Here is an 18,470-nt window from a genome sequence, read left to right as displayed (position 1 = left end):
TCCTTTGTAACCAAATGTACATCTCGAGTTTGCGAGATAAATGGAAACATATAAATATAACCCCTTTGTAACCAAATGTACATCTCGAGATTGCGAGATACATGGAAACATATCAATATAAACTATACACTGTATTGTTTGAGTTTTGCGCGTGCATAGCCACCCTTTTCTATTAGCTTAGAACACCCTAATGTATTACCAAGGTTACAATAGAATCTGTGCTGAACCACCTTAAGGAAACAACGTCAACGATAGGCGGTGACAGAGCCAGGGGCTGGCTTTGTAGCGGTGCGCTGGTGGATTAGGGATACAGGAACTGCTGCGTTTATTGAATCTCTGTTCTCTGATGCTCCTACAGCCATGTTGTATTACGGATATATAGCACGTTGCTTCTAATACATTTTGGGGTAGCTATGGCTGAAGGGATGAGTTTGAACGGCAACAGGAAGCCAAGCAAAAGCCGTAACCGAACAGGGATGGCACAGGCTGCAAGCAGGAGAGAGCTGATCTCCAGTTCTATGCAGAGTGCCCAGCACTGTCTGCAGGAACAAGATTATGGCACTGCCTATGCTCACTTCCTGCTGGTGCTTAGTTTGGCCCCTGACCTCAAGGATGGCTTTAAGGTACTCAGCAGTCAGATAATTATTAACCATCATCATACATTGCCATCAAAATCACTATTATTGCACTAGTGAACACTGAGGTTACATAACTGTATTATTGTAACGTTGTTGACTGACTGGAAAGACGTGCCCTTTATTACAGCCAAAGACACATGTTAGAAAATGTTTCGGCATTGACTATGTTTGAAAATGAGACAGGTTTAAACATTTAGGACATATCTGCTGAATGTTATCAGGAACACTTACACCAGTAGCATAAGTAAATCTGAAATTAAATTGCAGACAGCTGCATCTTAGTCCGCAGTGAGACCAACATGAAGTCCAGTATGTATTAAAAAAAAAAATCACTGCCATGTAATACTGGTGTTGAAATGTAACGTAATATACAGGTACAACCCTAAATCCAGAATTCCAAAATCCAAATTTATTCTGAAATCCAAACGTTTTAATTAATATTAAAAAAAAAAAAATAGAATTCACAAAATCCTGTTTTCCTCTGCATGTAAGTTAGTTTTTTCCTCCTGTGTCTTTGGTTTGCAAATAGTCTATATTTATTTAAAACTATTACTTTTCTTTTTACAGAGCTGTACTATCTTTCTGATGGTACAATGTACAGAAAAGTATTAAACATGAAATGAAACTACCTTTAGGTTACATGTATAAGCTGTATCATGCCATGTAAATATTGCCTACATGACATAAGATTTTGTTGTTTACATTTCATTCCAACCCCTCCCCAAACTTTCCCATTTTACAGATGCAAATATTCCGAAATCCAAAATATTCCGAAATCGAAACCTTTCCCAGTCCCAAGCAGTTTGGATAAAGGATTTTCTACCTGTACATTTTATGTTATGTGTGTATATATATATATATATATATATATATATATATATATATATATATATATATATATATATTTTTTTAACAACCTTATGTTATTGTACAAATGTTCAGTATAGTTAAAGGGACAGTCAATACTAAAATATTTATTGTTTAAAAAGATAGACAATGCCTTTACTACCCATTTCCCAGCTTTGCACAACCAACATTGTTATAGTAATATACTTTATAACATTCAAACCTCTAAATGCCTGTTTCTAAGCCACTACAGACAGTCTCTTATCACATGCTTTTTTATTTGCTTTTCACAATAGAAAACTGCTAGTTCATGTGGGCCATATAGATAACATTGTGCTCAAGCATGTGGAGTTATTTAAGAAACAGCAATAACTGTCTAAAATGCAAGTTGATAGATAATAAATAAAAAGTCACGTGATCAGGGGGCGGTCATAAGGTGCTTAGATACAAGGTAATCACAGAGGTAAAACGTTTATTAATATAAATGTTGGTTATGCAAAACTGGGGGATGGTTAATAAAAGGATTATCTATCTTTTAAAACAATAACAATTCTGGTGTAGATTGTCCCTTTTAAAAAATTTTTTTATTGTTTAAAAATATAGATCATTCTTTTATCACCCATTGTCCAGTTTTGCACGGCCAACATGGTTATAGTAATATACTTTTAACTTCTGTGATTACTTTGTATCTAAGACTCTTTTTGACAGCTCCATTATAACATGACTTTTTATTTATTATCTATTGACTTGCATTTTTAGCTGTGTTGTGCAGAACTCATGAGCGTGAGCACAATATTATTGATATGGCCCACATGAACTAGTAGTCTCCTGTTGTGAAAATAAAAAAGCATGTGATGAAGAGGCTGTCTATAGTAGCTTAGAAACAGACAGAAATGTAGAGGCTTAAATGTTATAAAGTATATTAACCCTTTCATGACAGGGTCAATTTGTCTACATCGGAACAATGTTCTGATGTAGACAAATTGAAATCCCATGATCGTGCACGCGATCGCAAGATTTTAGTTATGGAATCGGGTCTGGCGGGTGCCCCTATGACACTAGAAACGCCCTCCAGACTGTGATTGCATCCAGAAAGCGCCGTTGGCTTCAGGGCAGCCAAACTGCTTAGATGTTCTATTCCTTCCTAACGGCATTAAAGCCCAGCTCGGTTAGGACAGAATGGAACACCATAACGGCATTTAAAGGTTAAAGTGACATTCAAGTCAAAATTAAACTTTCATTATTCAGATAGAGCATGCAATTTTAAACAACTTTCCAATTTACTTTTATTAACTAAATGTGTGCAGTCTTTTTATATTTTAACTTTTTGAGTCACCAGCTCCTACTGAGCATGTGCAAGAATTCACAGAATAAGCGTGTGATTGGCTGGTGGCTGTAACTTGGTACGTGTATGCATTTGTGATTGGCTGATGGCTGTCACATGGTACAGAGGGAGTGGAAATAGACATAACTTTTAAAATTGTCAGGAAAAAAAACTTCTATTTATTTGACAATATAAAGAATCCCAGCTACAGAGTCTTAGAAATTAATTCAACACAAAATGTTTAATTGGGTAAATACAGGGAGTGCAGAATTATTAGGCAAATGAGTATTTTGACCACATCATCCTCTTTATGCATGTTGTCTTACTCCAAGCTGTATAGGCTCGAAAGCCTACTACCAATTAAGCATATTAGGTGATGTGCATCTCTGTAATGAGAAGGGGTGTGGTCTAATGACATCAACACCCTATATCAGGTGTGTATAATTATTAGGCAACTTCCTTTCCTTTGGCAAAATGGGTCAAAAGAAGGACTTGACAGGCTCAGAAAAGTCAAAAATAGTGAGATATCTTGCAGAGGGATGCAGCACTCTTAAAATTGCAAAGCTTCTGAAGCGTGATCATCGAACAATCAAGCGTTTCATTCAAAATAGTCAACAGGGCCGCAAGAAGCGTGTGGAAAAACCAAGGCGCAAAATAACTGCCCATGAACTGAGAAAAGTCAAGCGTGCAGCTGCCAAGATGCCACTTGCCACCAGTTTGGCCATATTTCAGAGCGGCAACATCACTGGAGTGCCCAAAAGCACAAGGTGTGCAATACTCAGAGACATGGCCAAGGTAAGAAAGGCTGAAAGACGACCACCACTGAACAAGACACACAAGCTGAAACGTCAAGACTGGGCCAAGAAATATCCCAAGACTGATTTTTCTAAGGTTTTATGGACTGATGAAATGAGAGTGAGTCTTGATGGGCCAGATGGATGGGCCTGTGGCTGGATTGGTAAAGGGCAGAGAGCTCCAGTCCGACTCAGACGCCAGCAAGGTGGAGGTGGAGTACTGGTTTGGGCTGGTATCATCAAAGATGAGCTTGTGGGGCCTTTTCGGGTTGAGGATGGAGTCAAGCTCAACTCCCAGTCCTACTGCCAGTTTCTGGAAGACACCTTCTTCAAGCAGTGGTACAGGAAGAAGTCTGCATCCTTCAAGAAAAACATGATTTTCATGCAGGACAATGCTCCATCACACGCGTCCAAGTACTCCACAGCATGGCTGGCAAGAAAGGGTATAAAAGAAGAAAATCTAATGACATGGCCTCCTTGTTCACCTGATCTGAACCCCATTGAGAACCTGTGGTCCATCATCAAATGTGAGATTTACAAGGAGGGAAAACAGTACACCTCTCTGAACAGTGTCTGGGAGGCTGTGGTTGCTGCTGCACGCAATGTTGATGGTGAACAGATCAAAACACTGACAGAATCCATGGATGGCAGGCTTTTGAGTGTCCTTGCAAAGAAAGGTGGCTATATTGGTCACTGATTTGTTTTTGTTTTTGAATGTCAGAAATGTATATTTGTGAACGTTGAGATGTTATATTGGTTTCACTGGTAAAAATAATAAAATGGGTATATATTTGTTTTTTGTTAAGTTTCCTAATAATTATGCACAGTAATAGTCACCTGCACACACAGATATCCCCCTAAAATAGCTAAAACTAAAAACAAACTATAAAAACTACTTCCAAAAATATTCAGCTTTGATATTAATGAGTTTTTTGGGTTCATTGAGAACATGGTTGTTGTTCAATAATAAAATTAATCCTCAAAATTACAACTTGCCTAATAATTCTGCACTCCCTGTACAGGCTAAAGCATCAAAAAATGGAATAGCCCCAAAGATGAAAGCTCACTCATCACCACACATACCCCCACCAAGCAATCCTAAACAGAAGATTAAACCAAATAATGCAATAAACCAAAAAGAGCAAAAAGTATACCCACTGGGCGTCCCCAGTGAGTGCAGACACACTCCACCTGTCACTCAACCCAAATATATTTATATATAGCTTCAAGAACAAAAATAATTGAATAATGTTTCACAATATCAGCATAACCTCATATAACTGCAAAAAAAGAAATGTTCATGTTATAGGACACTTGTATCAAAATGACAGAAGGGAAAACAATCCATATTGAAATTTTGTATCCAAACTGAGAGAGTAATTATCTTGTAGAAACAGAAACAAAAAATCCAAATGTGCATTTAAATCTCTTTTCCACAGATATAGATTCAAATGTCCTTTCTTATTGACAGAAAAACAAACTGGATGTCTTAACTAAGATGTGAGACTTTATCTAGTCAGACTATGTTGAAAAAGTGTCCTTTTGAGGATTTTGTGAACCCATAATAAAGAATTACTTGAAGCGTACTGAGTGCCGCCCTTATATTCTGCGGCTAACGGAGCAGATGATTAAAGTATTCAAAGTATAGTCCTTGTAAAAAGTAGCTTGCATCACAATTATATAGCCCACGGAATTAATTCTTGGTCATATACCCACTAGCGAGATATATCCGTGTAATAAGTACAACCTCACACTCTATGTAATCTTCACTCACGGTAAAGCTATGTTTTAGTGTGTCGATATCCATATGCCCCTTGTCTGTACCAGGGCAGACTAGTATAAAGCAGCATCGGTAACTTTGTATGCAAGATCACAACATTGCAGGGCCAGTCATTAGCCGCGATATTACCTGATACTTCGGTTTAGCCAGCGTCTTTAAGACTTTGCTGTGAGACTCATCCCTTCAGTGTGGAAATGTGCTTACTAATGCCAATGTCCCATCTCGTTCCTGTGGGTAATGCCAGTGCTCAAAGTTGATGTGGGTTGTGATAGCCGTTAGCAGGGTCAGTACAGGTGTTGGCGTCTGAGCTGGTTCCGACGCGCGTTTCGGGGACTCCTCCCCTTTGTCAAGGAATATCCAGCCTCAACGTGCATGTGCAATTTAAACGTCATATAAGGTAAACCATTGGTTAATTATTATGCATCCCTACAAAGAGTGTGAAACTTACAAATTGAATATGGATATGGATAAGACTCAAATTATATTATGCAACTCAAATTATATCTCCCATGCAAAGAATAAATGAGATAACAGAAAAAGAAAAAAGAAAATGACATAACGATACTAGATGAAGGAGCAAGATTGCAACCAGTATATGCAAACCGCTATAGCATCTAAATACAAAAACTAATCTATATCCCTCAAAAACATATAGAAAAAATGAACAATAATACAAAAATAATAAAAAAATTATATAATAAAAAAATTAAAAAAATTATTATTATGAAGCGGCATGTTAATGCTAAAAAAACAAAACAGTATGTACAGACCACCAATCTATCTGTTTTAGAAAAACAATAATGGAAATTACTTGGGAGCTAATATTTTACTCATTTACAATATTCAGAAAATACTCCATGGAGGGCTCTATGATTGAAGTACACATTTTCCTAGACAATTTTAATCACCTGTTTCATAACTTAATAGAGTGTACAAAGTGCATTGACTTACAGAGTCATAAAATACCATAGTATCAGTCTGTGTATATGCAACAAATAGAATTTAAGGTGCACATAGTTATTCTATCTTGATTTAAAGTAATTATTTAGTGATATATTGTCCTCTGGACCGACACAATTACTCCACTGGAGTTATGATCTGAGGCTCCAACATCAGGCCTAAAGCCATATTTCTGTATAATCATTCTAACTTAAATTTAATGAGAAAATGAAAATAATAATAAATGCACCACTGCACTGAATGAGAGACAGCCCAACCCACACAGTATATAGTGTCATACCTTAGAATCGCAGTCTAGAAACCGACAGAGATGTTTATCTAATCTAAAGACAATAATTTAAGAGTATTTTCAGAAATCATGGGACTCACTGACTACGATGTGCAGTCAAGCCTATTTGGAATTCAAATAGATGTCCCTGTTCAAACCTTTTGGGACCATAGTGTCCAATTTTCTGATCCACTGGGCTTCTTTTCTAAATAGTAATTGTTGTCTATCTCCCCCCCCCCCTCTACGTAGGGGTGGAACCCCATCAACAATTTGACAGCGTAATTGACTTTAATTTCCATTATTGTTTTTCTAAAAAAGATAGATTGGTGGTTTGTACATACTGTTTTTTTTTTTTTTTTTTTTAGCATTAACATGCCGCTTCATATTAATAATTTTTTTTAATTTTTTTATTATTTTTGTATTATTGTTCATTTTTTCTATATGTTTTTGAGGGATATAGATTAGTTTTTGTATTTAGATGCTATAGCGGTTTGCATATACTGGTTGCAATCTTGCTCCTTTATCTAGTATCGTTATGTCATTTTCTTTTTTCTTTTTCTTTTTTTGTTATCTCATTTATTCTTTGCATGGGAGATACAAATTGAATATGGATATGGATAAGACTCACAAACAGCCACACATGCCACTCAAATTATAAGTTTCACACTCTTTGTAAGGATGCATAATAATTAACCAATGGTTTACCTTATATGACGTTTAAATTGCACCTGCACGTTGAGGCTGGATATTCCTTGACAAAGGGGAGGAGTCCCCGAAACGCACGTCGGAACCAGCTCAGACGCCAACACCTGTACTGACCCTGCTAACGGCTATCACAACCCACATCAACTTTGAGCACAGGCATTACTTACAGGAACGAGATGGGACATTGGCATTAGTAAGCACATTTCCACACTGAAGGGACGAGTCTCACGGCAAAGTCTTAAAGACGCTGGCTAAACCGAAGTATCGGGTAATATCGCGGCTAATGACTGGCCCTGCAATGTTGTGATCTTGCATACAAAGTTACCGATGCTGCTTTATACTAGTCTGTCCTGGTACAGACTAGGGGCATATGGATATCGACACACTAAAACATAGCTTTACCGTTAGTGAAGATTACATAGAGTGTGAGGTTGTACTTATTACACGGATATATCTCGCTAGTGGGTATATGACCAAGAATTAATTCCGTGGGCTATATAATTGTGATGCAAGCTACTTATTACAAGGACTATACTTTGAATACTTTAATCATCTGCTCCGTTAGCCCCAGAATATAAGGGCGGCACTCAGTACGCTTCAAGTAATTCTTTATTATGGGTTCACAAAATCCTCAAAAGGACACTTTTTCAACATAGTCTGACTAGATAAAGTCTCACATCTTAGTTAAGACATCCAGTTTGTTTTTCTGTCAATAAGAAAGGACATTTGAATCTATATCTGTGGAAAAGAGATTTCAATGCACATTTGGATTTTTTGTTTCTGTTTCTACAAGATAATTACTCTCTCAGTTTGAATACAAAATTTCAATATGGATTGTTTTCCCTTCTGTCATTTTGATACAAGTGTCCTATAACATGAACATTTCTTTTTTTGCAGTTATATGAGGTTATGCTGATATTGTGAAACATTATTCAATTATTTTTGTTCTTGAAGCTATATATAAATATATTTGGGTTGAGTGACAGGTGGAGTGTGTCTGCACTCACTAGGGACGCCCAGTGGGTATACTTTTTGCTCTTTTTGGTTTAGAGCATTATTTGGTTTAATCTTCTGTTTAGGATTGCTTGGTGGGAGTATGTGTGGTGATGAGTGAGCTTTCATCTTTGGGGCTATTCCATTTTTTGATGCTTTAGCCTGTATTTACCTAATTAAACATTTTGTGTTGAATTAATTTCTAAGACTCTGTGGCTGGGATTCTTTATATTTTTATATTATTAGAGTCTTAGGCCAGACTCCATCCCGTGCCTGAGCAAGTGTCTGATTGAAAGGTGGTGCGGTCACTACTTACTATTATACTATTTATTTGACGTTTAGACTAAGTGCTATTGCATTGTCTTGTTATCTTGTATTTGTTGATAATGCAAATCTACTGTGTTGAGTGGTTCTGTTGGTTGTGCAAACCTGGGGAATGGGTAATAAAGGGATTATCTAACTTTTTAAACAATAACAATTTTAGTGTTGACTTCCCTTTAAAGTCCTTTTCCTCTTTTTTTTTTCTAACCCCCAATGTAGACAGTAGTTTGCCACTAGTTTACTTTTAAAAGGACATTAAACACTACTTGCTTTTGTGTACAAATAGAGCTTGGTCTCACACTCCCTAGGAGGCAAATGCTGCATATGAAGTACTGGTTTAGGCAATTTAAAGCATTTTCAAAACCTAGGTTACAGTTGCTTTGCTTTCTGACCTCTCTAGGGAAGTTGGGACAAAGCACACATTTTACCCAAAAGTAAGAGATGTTAAATAAACCTTGTATACATGCACACAATTATATTTTCATGCCACCACCAGTATTCTGTGAAATTGTATTGCAGAGACTTCACAGGGGCAGAACTCATTGAGCGCCTGATGATCTAAAACTCTCCACTCAGGTGAAATTATCTAAAATAATCTTTCAGCACTGTGAGAACCTTAGTGAAATTATTAAAAAGCATCCCTGCATTTTTGTATGTGAAGGAGACACAAGCCAAGTTTAATATAGCACTACAAGATATGAGAGTTCTGCTGCATTTACACTTTGTGCTTTGTATTTTATATTACTTTAGACTTAAGATTAAGTTTTGTAACATTTAAACTTTGCACTTTTGTTTTTGTATTTTTATACAGCAGTGTATTTACGATTGTGATTTTACAAAATGTGATTATGCTTTTACCGTTTATGTGTAACTTTAGCAGATTAGGATAATACTTTTGTATATTTGTGTTTCTTTTACAAATTACATTGCACTTTGTATTTCTTCTTTTAAAATAAAATTTAAGAACTGACAGCTTCTGTTTCCCAGACAGCTTCATTACTTTTTATGGGCCTGATAAGCAAAGACTCTCTCTAGTTTGGAGAGAAATTATAATGCAGGCTTCACAGGGGCTGAACTTGCTGAATTCTATATTGAAAAATGGCGGAACCTGAAAGTCTCAGGGAGATGAAAGATGCATTTTAATAGAAAGCAATGAATGCAGAATTTCACAGTGGAATAGAAGATAACTGAAATGAAGGCTTAGATTGTATCAGTTACAAATTAAACTAAAATGTTCTCACTACAATTTAACTTACTCTTGCCTATAGTTTTTAGTACATATTGCTTTTCTGCCAGTAAAATATGTGTATTTTGAATTTTGAGCAAACTTCACTAGCATAAAGCTGGTGACAAAAATCAGTGAGACCAGATGTTTAAAATGCTTACAGCATTTCACAAGACTTTTGAGAGAGTTTCAGACATACCCTGGGAACTCCCCTGTATGCTCAGGGTACACCCCTGTCCCTCCCACTTTCTGAAGCTGTGTTTTATTTTACAATAGAGAAAAAACAAGTAACATGTAAGTTGTAAAAGATACATAGAAATTAGGGATAGACCGATATATCCGAGCGGACGATTATTAGGGCAGATATTTGGAATCATTTAAATAATCAGTATCGGCCAGAAACTTACCGATATTATCGATATGGAGCAAATCAAAAGAAATGTAGCTCTGTGTACTTCAGGGAAACTGTAGTTTTAAGTGACACAAATCATCACACAAATCTATAGCACATATGAGCTGGACATAGCATAGCATCTAATAATAAATAGCACTGATAACGGAGTCCAAGCCCAGGTGTTCCTGGGAGCTCAGTTACCAACTACTATACCCCCAATGGCAGGCCTGTAGATGGACTTGCATAAACAAACATATATTATTTGTGAAATGGAAAATGTGATCTTTAAGTGACACTTAAAGCTACATAGTTTCCCTGAAGTACACAGAGCTTAATTACTTTTGATTTGCTCATAGGGGTCAGCAATACATGAAATCAATCTGCTTGCTAATTGCTGTCACAAATAGAACATTATCTGATACATTTTACACATTTGCAAAATATTTCACTAAAGCTGCTATATTTGACAATTTTTTAAATTTAAATATTTTATTTTCCCCTTTTCATGGGCCTAGAAAAACAGATTAATAAAAATGATAGTTCAGGCACATCAATTAAATGTCCACAACAACAAACCTTGAGCTTCATTACTTTATATGGGCCTGATAAGCAAAGATTCTGCAGTTTGGAGAGAAATTATAATGAAGACTTCACAGGAGCTGAACTCATTGAACTGAAAAAAAGGACGGAACCTGTAAGTCCCAGACAGATGAGAGATGCCTTACATAGAAAGTAATGAAGCTTACTAAGATACATAATTTTACAGAGAGAAGTTAACCCCTTAATGACAGAGGACGTACCAGGTACGTCATAGCAAATACTTCCCTTAATGACAATTGACGTACCTGGTACGTCCTCTGTTTTTTGAAGTGCTGGAAGCGATCATGATCGCTTCCAGCTGCTTCCAAGGGATTGTAGTGATGCCTCAATATTGAGACATTACTGCAATCCCCTATTTTACCCACCGATGCAGAAAGGGCCACTCTGTAGCCCTCTCTGCATCGGCCATTGACGCTAAAACAATCCTTTCACGTTGGTGGGTGGGAGCTGCTTCCGTGATGATGTTACACTCTGTAATATATTCTAATAACTCATCCGATCTGGCATTGCGGTTGCTGCCATGGGGGCGGTTGCGGCGAGGGCGGCGTGGGAGGCGTGTGCGCGCGCAAAATATGCATCACAGTATAAAAAAAGAACGATGCAGATGCAGAGGGGGATCTTTGTTGTTTAGTAAGGGATCTGGGAGGGGGAGGGGTGTAGATTGTTGAGGGGGGCCAGCTACACTACAGAAAAGAAATGTTTTATATAAAAAATTAAAAAAAAACAATTTTTGGGGGCAAATTGGGTACTGGCAGACAGCTGCCAGTACCCAAGATGGCGGCAAATAGGTAGAGGGGGGTCCAGGGGAGGGTTAGAGAGATGTATGGGGGGATCAGGGAGGTTGTGGGGTAAGAGGGGATCCATCACTGCAGACTGTATGAAGAAAAAAAAAAATTTAAAAAAAAAATGCTTTTTATTTCAGTACTGGCAGACTTTCTGCCAGTACTTAAGATGGCGGTGACAATTGTGAGGTGGGGGAGGGAAGAGAGCTGTTTGAGGGGGGGTCAGGGGGTGGGATGTGTCAGATGGGAGGCTGATCTCTACACTAAAGCTAAAAATTAACCCTACAAGCTATCTAATTAACCCCTTAACTGATGGGCATATTAAAGTGTGGTGCGCAGCAGCATTTAACGGCCTTATTATTACCAAAAAGCAACGCCAAAGCCATATATGTCTGCTATTTCTGAACAAAGGGGATCCTAGAGAAGCATTTACAACCATTTGTGCCATAATTGCACAAGCTGTTTGTAAATAATTTCAGTGAGAAACCTAAAATTGTGAAAAATTTAACATTTTTTTTTTTATTTGATCGTATTTGGCGGTGAAATGGTGGCATGAAATGTACCAAAATGGGCCTAGATCAATAATTTGGGTTGTCTACTACACTACACTAAAGCTAAAATTAAACCTAAAAGCTCCTTACAAGCTCCCTAATTAACCCCTTCACTGCTGGGCATAATATACATGTGGTGTGCAGCGGCATTTACCTGCCTTCTAATTACCAAAAAGCAACGCCAAAGCCATTTATGTCTGCTATTTCTGAACAAAGGGGATCCCAGAGAAGTATTTACAACCATTTATGCCATAATTGCATAAGTTGTTTGTAAATAAATTCAGCGAGAAACCTAAAGTTTGTGAAAAAATTTGTGAAAAGTCAACAATTTCTTTTATTTGATTGCATTTGGCGGTGAAATGGTGGCATGAAATATACCAAAATGGGCCTAGATCAATACTTTGGGATGTCTTCTAATTAAAAATATATACATGTCAATGGATATTCAGGGATTCCTGAAAGATATTAGTGTTCTAATGTAACTAGCGCTAATTTTGGAAAAAAGTGGTTTGGAAATAGCAAAGTGCTACTTGTATTTATGGCCCTATAACTTGCAAAAAAAGCAAAGAACATGTAAACGTGTATTTCTAAACTCGGGACAAAATTTAGAAACTATTTAGAATAGGTGTTTTTTGGTGGTTGTAGATGTGTAACAGATTTTGGGGGTCAAAGTAAGAAAAAGTGTGTTTTTTTTCAATTTTTTCCTCATTTTATATATTTTTTTATAGTAAATTATAAGATATGAGGAAAATAATTGTATCTTTAGAAAGTCAATTTAATGGCGAGAAAAACGGTATATAATGTGTGGGTACAGTAAATGAGTAAAAGGAAAATTACAGCTAAACACAAACACAGCAGAAATGTAAAAATAGCCATTGTCATTAAGGGTAAGAAAATTTAAAAATGGTCCGGTCATTAAGGGGTTAATTCGAGAACACTTGGGGCTGATATAAAGTCTTGGTTTCCAGCAAATACAAATTAAACTAAAATGTTTTCCATACAGTTTAACTTGTTTTTGCCATTAGTTTAGTATATACTACTTTTCTGTCAGTTAAGTGTATTGTGAATTTTGAGCAAACTTCACCTGCATATAGCTGGCAAGATAATTTAGTGAGACCAGCTTGTTTAAAATGCTTACAGCATTGTGAGAGCTTCAGACATACCCTGGGAACTCCCCTATCCTCACACTTTCTGAAGCTCTGTTTTACTTTAGAACAGAAAAAAATGAAGCACCTCATAGTGTAAACAGTCCAACAAGTGTATTGTAAATAATAAAAAGGAATACACTCACAAGTGGAGTAACACCAATGGATGTTAATCTGAGCAGGCTGGACCCTCATGGTCTACGTGCAAGACTTGCCAAGGCTAAGCACTTCTACCGGCAAGATGTTTTCAAAAGGGTGTATCAGAATCCCCAAACTCTGATGAGGTAGGTATTCCAGGAGCTCTAAGTAGTGTGACCGTGAAACAAAGGTTCCTCTGCCAAAGTGCACCATGCACATCTGTTAACAGCAAGTCTGATCAAATGGAGGTTGCAAATCACTACTACAAAGTACCCACTCCAAGTAACATCGTCTTGTTGATAAACAACCAACTGTTACCAGATAAGCCGATGTAAGCGAGAGCTGAAAATATGTGCAATTATTATTGTACAGCAAAAGACTCAAGATAGCGTCAGAAAAAGTGATAGGCTCTAAAGCAAAGTTTATAAAATCAAAAGTATTAAAACCGTTTACAAATTAGCAAAGATAGCTATTGTCTAATTTGCAGCACATTTCTCAGTCCTTAGACCTTTCATCAGGCATACATTCAATACATACAAACCCTAACTGGCATATCACATTAATCCTAGAATTAACTATTTCCGAGCTGTAAGGTCAGAAGTATCATACCAAATACAAAATATACTGATTAAACAACAATCCAAATGAAACCTAACAATATAACACAATATTGTACAATAATCAAATAATCTATATATAAAATTAATTTATACATAAAACGACAAATATTTTGTAGGTGATTTTTTGCAGTATTCTGTTTTATTTTACAATAGAGAAAATACAAAGAGCAATGTAATTTGTAAAAGATGCACATAAATATACAAAGTATGAGACTTTCATGTAATAATCAGAATTTGTAAAATTGCTGCTGGATCTAAATTTATTAAACTATAAAAGAGAAAGTGTAAAATAAAATACAAAGTGTAAGTAACAAAACTCTCATGTAGTGATATATTGCATTGGGATTGTCTCTCCTTCACATGAAGAAATGCACAGAATTCACCTTAGTCAGGTACAGCAAAATTTGCCTGTCTAGAATCGTGAGAGATCTGACAATGCTGGAGGGTTCTGTTCGTTTTTGGTTTAAGATTCAGGCCCTGATATTCATAACCTCTCTGCTCAGGTGAGATATTCTAAAATGATCCTCCAGCTCTGCAAGATCCCTAGTGAAATTTTTAAAAGGCAGACTTTGCTTTCCCTGCATTTCTGTATGTGATGGAAAGACAAGCCCAGTGCAATATAGCTCTGCATGACAGTTCAGCGGCCTTTACACATTGTGTTTTCTATTTTATATCACATTACACTTCAGATTACATTTTATTACATTTAAACTTTGCACTCTCTAATTTGGATTTTATTTTGTGTACATCAGTGTATTAAGGATTGTGATTTTACAAATTCTGATTCTAGAACTGACTTCACAGATGCAGAACTCACTGAATTTTCTAAGAAAAGGGGAGTAACTTGGAAATCCCAGAGAAATGAGAGATGCCTTCCAAATAAAGCAATGAAGCTCTCTGTGATACAAAATTTCACATGGGTGAGAGAAGGTAACTGGAGAACCCCTGGGGTTGATTTAAAAGCTCAGTTTGCATCAATTCCAAATTAAACTGAAAGGTTTTCACTACAATTTAACTTGTCTTTGTCTATATTTTAGTATATATTACTTTTCTGTTAAAATAAGTCTACTGTGAATTTTGAGCAAACTTCGCCAGCATACAGTTGGGGAGACATATCCGTGGAACCGACTTGTTTAAAATGCTTAGAAAATTTCACAAGACTGGTGAGAGAGCTTCAGACATACCCTGGGAACTCCCCTTTTCAGCCCAGGAAACTGCCCTCTTCCTCCCACATTCTAAAGCTGTCAGTTTTAGTTTGCAATGCAGAAAATTCAAGGTGCAATGTAATTTTGTATATGTATTTAAACAAAAATATATGATCCTCATTTGTTAAAGTAACACAGAAGTTTAACACAACTCTCATCATGCAATGCTGCATTGCACTGGGCTTGTCTCTCCATCATATATATAGCAATGAGAGAGATCTCGCAGTGTTGGAGAGTTCCACCCTTTTTCTTTTGAATATTCAGTGAGTTCAGCCCCTGTGCAGTCTGCACTACAATTTCTCTCCAAGCAGGAGAATCTTTTTATCATCAGGCCCTTGGACTTCAATGTTCCACCCTTTTTCTGATAGAATTTAGAGTGCAATAAAGTGCAATGTAATTTGTAAAAGATACACATAAATATACAAAGTATGATCCTAATTTGTTGAAATTACACAGAAACTGCAAAAGCATAATTAGAATTTGTAAAATTACAATCCTAAATACTTCTGTATACAAAATAAAATACAATATAGAAAGTGGAAAGTTAAAATATAATAAGAATTAATCTGAAGTGTAAATGCAGCAGAACTCTCATGTCATGCAGTGCTATGACTTTAGTCTCACATACATAAATGCAGGGGTAAGCACCTTGAGGAAGTATAGCAAAATCAGCCTTTTTAGAATCTCGCTAGGGATCTCGCAGTGCTGGAGGATCATTTTATATCATCTTATCTGAGTGGAGAACTTTAGATCATCAGGCACTAAGTAATAGAAAGCAGTAACTTCAGTTCCAACTTATGTTTTTTTATTGCAAAAATATTTCCATTGTTGCTTTTTGATGTTTTTGAATGCTCCTTTAATTAGACTAACTTTAATTGCCATCACGTTAAAAAGAAATGCATGTTATTAATTAATGGAATATATTAGGAAAACAAATATTAAATGGACAGTCTACTCCAGAATTTTTATTGCTTAAAAAGATAGATAATCCGCAGTCTACTCTACAGAATTTGTATTGCATAAAAAGATAGATAATCCATGTATTACCCATTCCCCAGGGTTGCATAACCAACACTATTATATTAATACACTTTTTACCTCTATGATTACCTTGTATCTAAGCCTTTGCAGATTGCCCCCTTATTTTATTTTAGCCAATCAGTGCTGACTCCTAGGTAACTCCAAGTGCATGATCACAATGTTATCTATATGGCACACATGAACTAATGCTCTCTAGCTGTGAAACACTGTCAAAATGCCTGGGATAAGAGGCGGCCTTTAAGGGCTTAGAAATTAGCATATAAGTCTACCTAGGTTTAGCTTTCAAGAATGATTACCAAGAAAACAAAGCAAATATGATGATGAAAGTAACTTGGAAAGTTGTTAAAAATTGCACTCCCTATCTGAATCGTGAAAGTTTAATTTTGACTAGACTGTAACGTTTTAGCATTGAAAAGAAATTATTTATTACACCACTTTAATAACAATCGGCCAGATTACGAGTTTTGCGGTAAGAGGGGTGCGGCGCTAACTTGCATGTTGTTATCACCGCTCACTTACCTACAGCGCTGGTATTACAGGTTTTTATAAACCCGGCGTTAAAAGACAAGAAGTGAGCATAGAACAAAATTGTGCTCCATACCGCACTCCAATACCAACGCTGCTTAAGTCAGCGGTGAGCTGGTTGTACATGCTCGTGCACAATTTCCCCATAGACATCAATGGGGATAGCCAGCTGAAAAAAAGCCTAACACCTGCAAAAAAGCAGCGTAAAGCCCCGTAACGCAGCCCCATTGATTCCTATGGGGAAACACATTTTATGTTTACGCTTAACACCCTAACATGAACCCCGAGTCTAAACACCCCTAATCTTACACTTATTAACCCCTAAACTGCCGCTCCGGATATCGCCGCCACTATAATAAACATATTAACCCCTAAACCACCGCACTCCCGCCTCGCAAACACTAGTTAAATATTATTAACCCCTAATCTGCTGTCCCTAACATCGCTGCAACCTACATTAGTTATTAACCCCTAATCTGCCGCCCCCAACGTCGCCGCCACTATACTAAAGTTGTAAACCACTAAACCTAAGTCTAACCCTAACCCTAACAACCCCTAACTTAAATATAATTTAAATAAATCTAAAGAAAACCTACTATTAATAACTAAATAATTCCTTTTTTTTTTTTTTTTTTATTTAATTTTTATTCAAACATTGGAGAATGTACAATAGAAGGAAATATAAAGCTTGTAGTCAATTTTGTTACATGTTACAGTTTACATTTCGTAGTCTCATTAAATTATAAGTATTCCATTTCCATTTTGATTTCTAATCAGAAACTTCCTTTGTCGACATATAAGAAAACACAATACATTACTTCCATGTATATATATGTATAAATAATTAGGGAACAAAAAGAAAAGAAATAAGTTTTCCATTAGCAGTTTTCCATTAAAATAATACTTCTACAACTCCAATATTTTTATTTTCTAAGCTAATCTAAGCAGGATTAGGGTTGTCGCCCTATCCTTAAACAATAAGTCCATACACATACTAATGATTCAGATCATCCTAGTGATTAACATAGTGCTAGCAAGAGAGTACCAGAGTCGGTACTTGAGAGTGGCCACAGAAAAAGAAAAAGAAGAAAAAAAAAAAGGATACGAAAAAACAATAAGGGAGACTAGTTTCCTCACGTCTCTCTACCCCTCTCCCCTCTCCCCTCCCTCTCGTTTATGTCTGGCTCCTCTGCAAAATATAGTCCACATATTTACATGTAAGAAAGGGATCTAAGAATTTAGCTTGTGTATTTGTATCATAGGTTTTTATAAAACTATACCATTTGATACAATATTTCTTGATGCATGACTCAGAGCCAGCAGAACAATCAAATTGTTCCATTATAGCTTGTTTCATCATCAGATATGTTAAATTATGTATTGAAGGGGCTTTTTTATCTTTCCATCCTTTAAGTATCAGATATCTACCGCCTAATATAATACAATTAATAAAACGCACATTTTTTTGACTCCTATTGTCATAGTCAACCAAGAAAAATATATGTCTTTTTTCCAATTTGACAGTAACTTTTAGTATTTTGCTTAGCCAATAGCTTGTCTTGGCCCAGAATTGACATATTTTGGGGCACATCCAAAACATATGTATTATATCAGC

At 36.4% G+C, this 18,470-nt stretch overlaps 1 protein-coding gene across 2 annotated transcripts in view; it reads left to right on the top strand.

The window, feature by feature from the left end:
- Nucleotides 1-296: 296 nt before the first annotated feature.
- The window catches only part of PRMT9 (protein arginine methyltransferase 9), a 112,138-nt gene continuing 93,964 nt past the window's right edge, over nt 297-18,470 (top strand). For both annotated transcript variants that reach the window (XM_053703721.1, XM_053703720.1), the window contains exon 1: nt 297-623. In XM_053703721.1, coding sequence (XP_053559696.1) covers nt 414-623 — 210 coding nt within the window. In that variant the 5' untranslated portion in view covers nt 297-413. The remainder of the gene's footprint in view (nt 624-18,470) is intronic.

The sequence above is a fragment of the Bombina bombina genome, chromosome 2, assembly GCF_027579735.1.
Source record: "Bombina bombina isolate aBomBom1 chromosome 2, aBomBom1.pri, whole genome shotgun sequence".
In the NCBI taxonomy this organism is placed as follows: Eukaryota; Metazoa; Chordata; class Amphibia; order Anura; family Bombinatoridae; genus Bombina; species Bombina bombina.
Note: the sequence above shows the minus strand (reverse complement) of the source record. Positions and strands in the feature narration are given on the sequence as shown.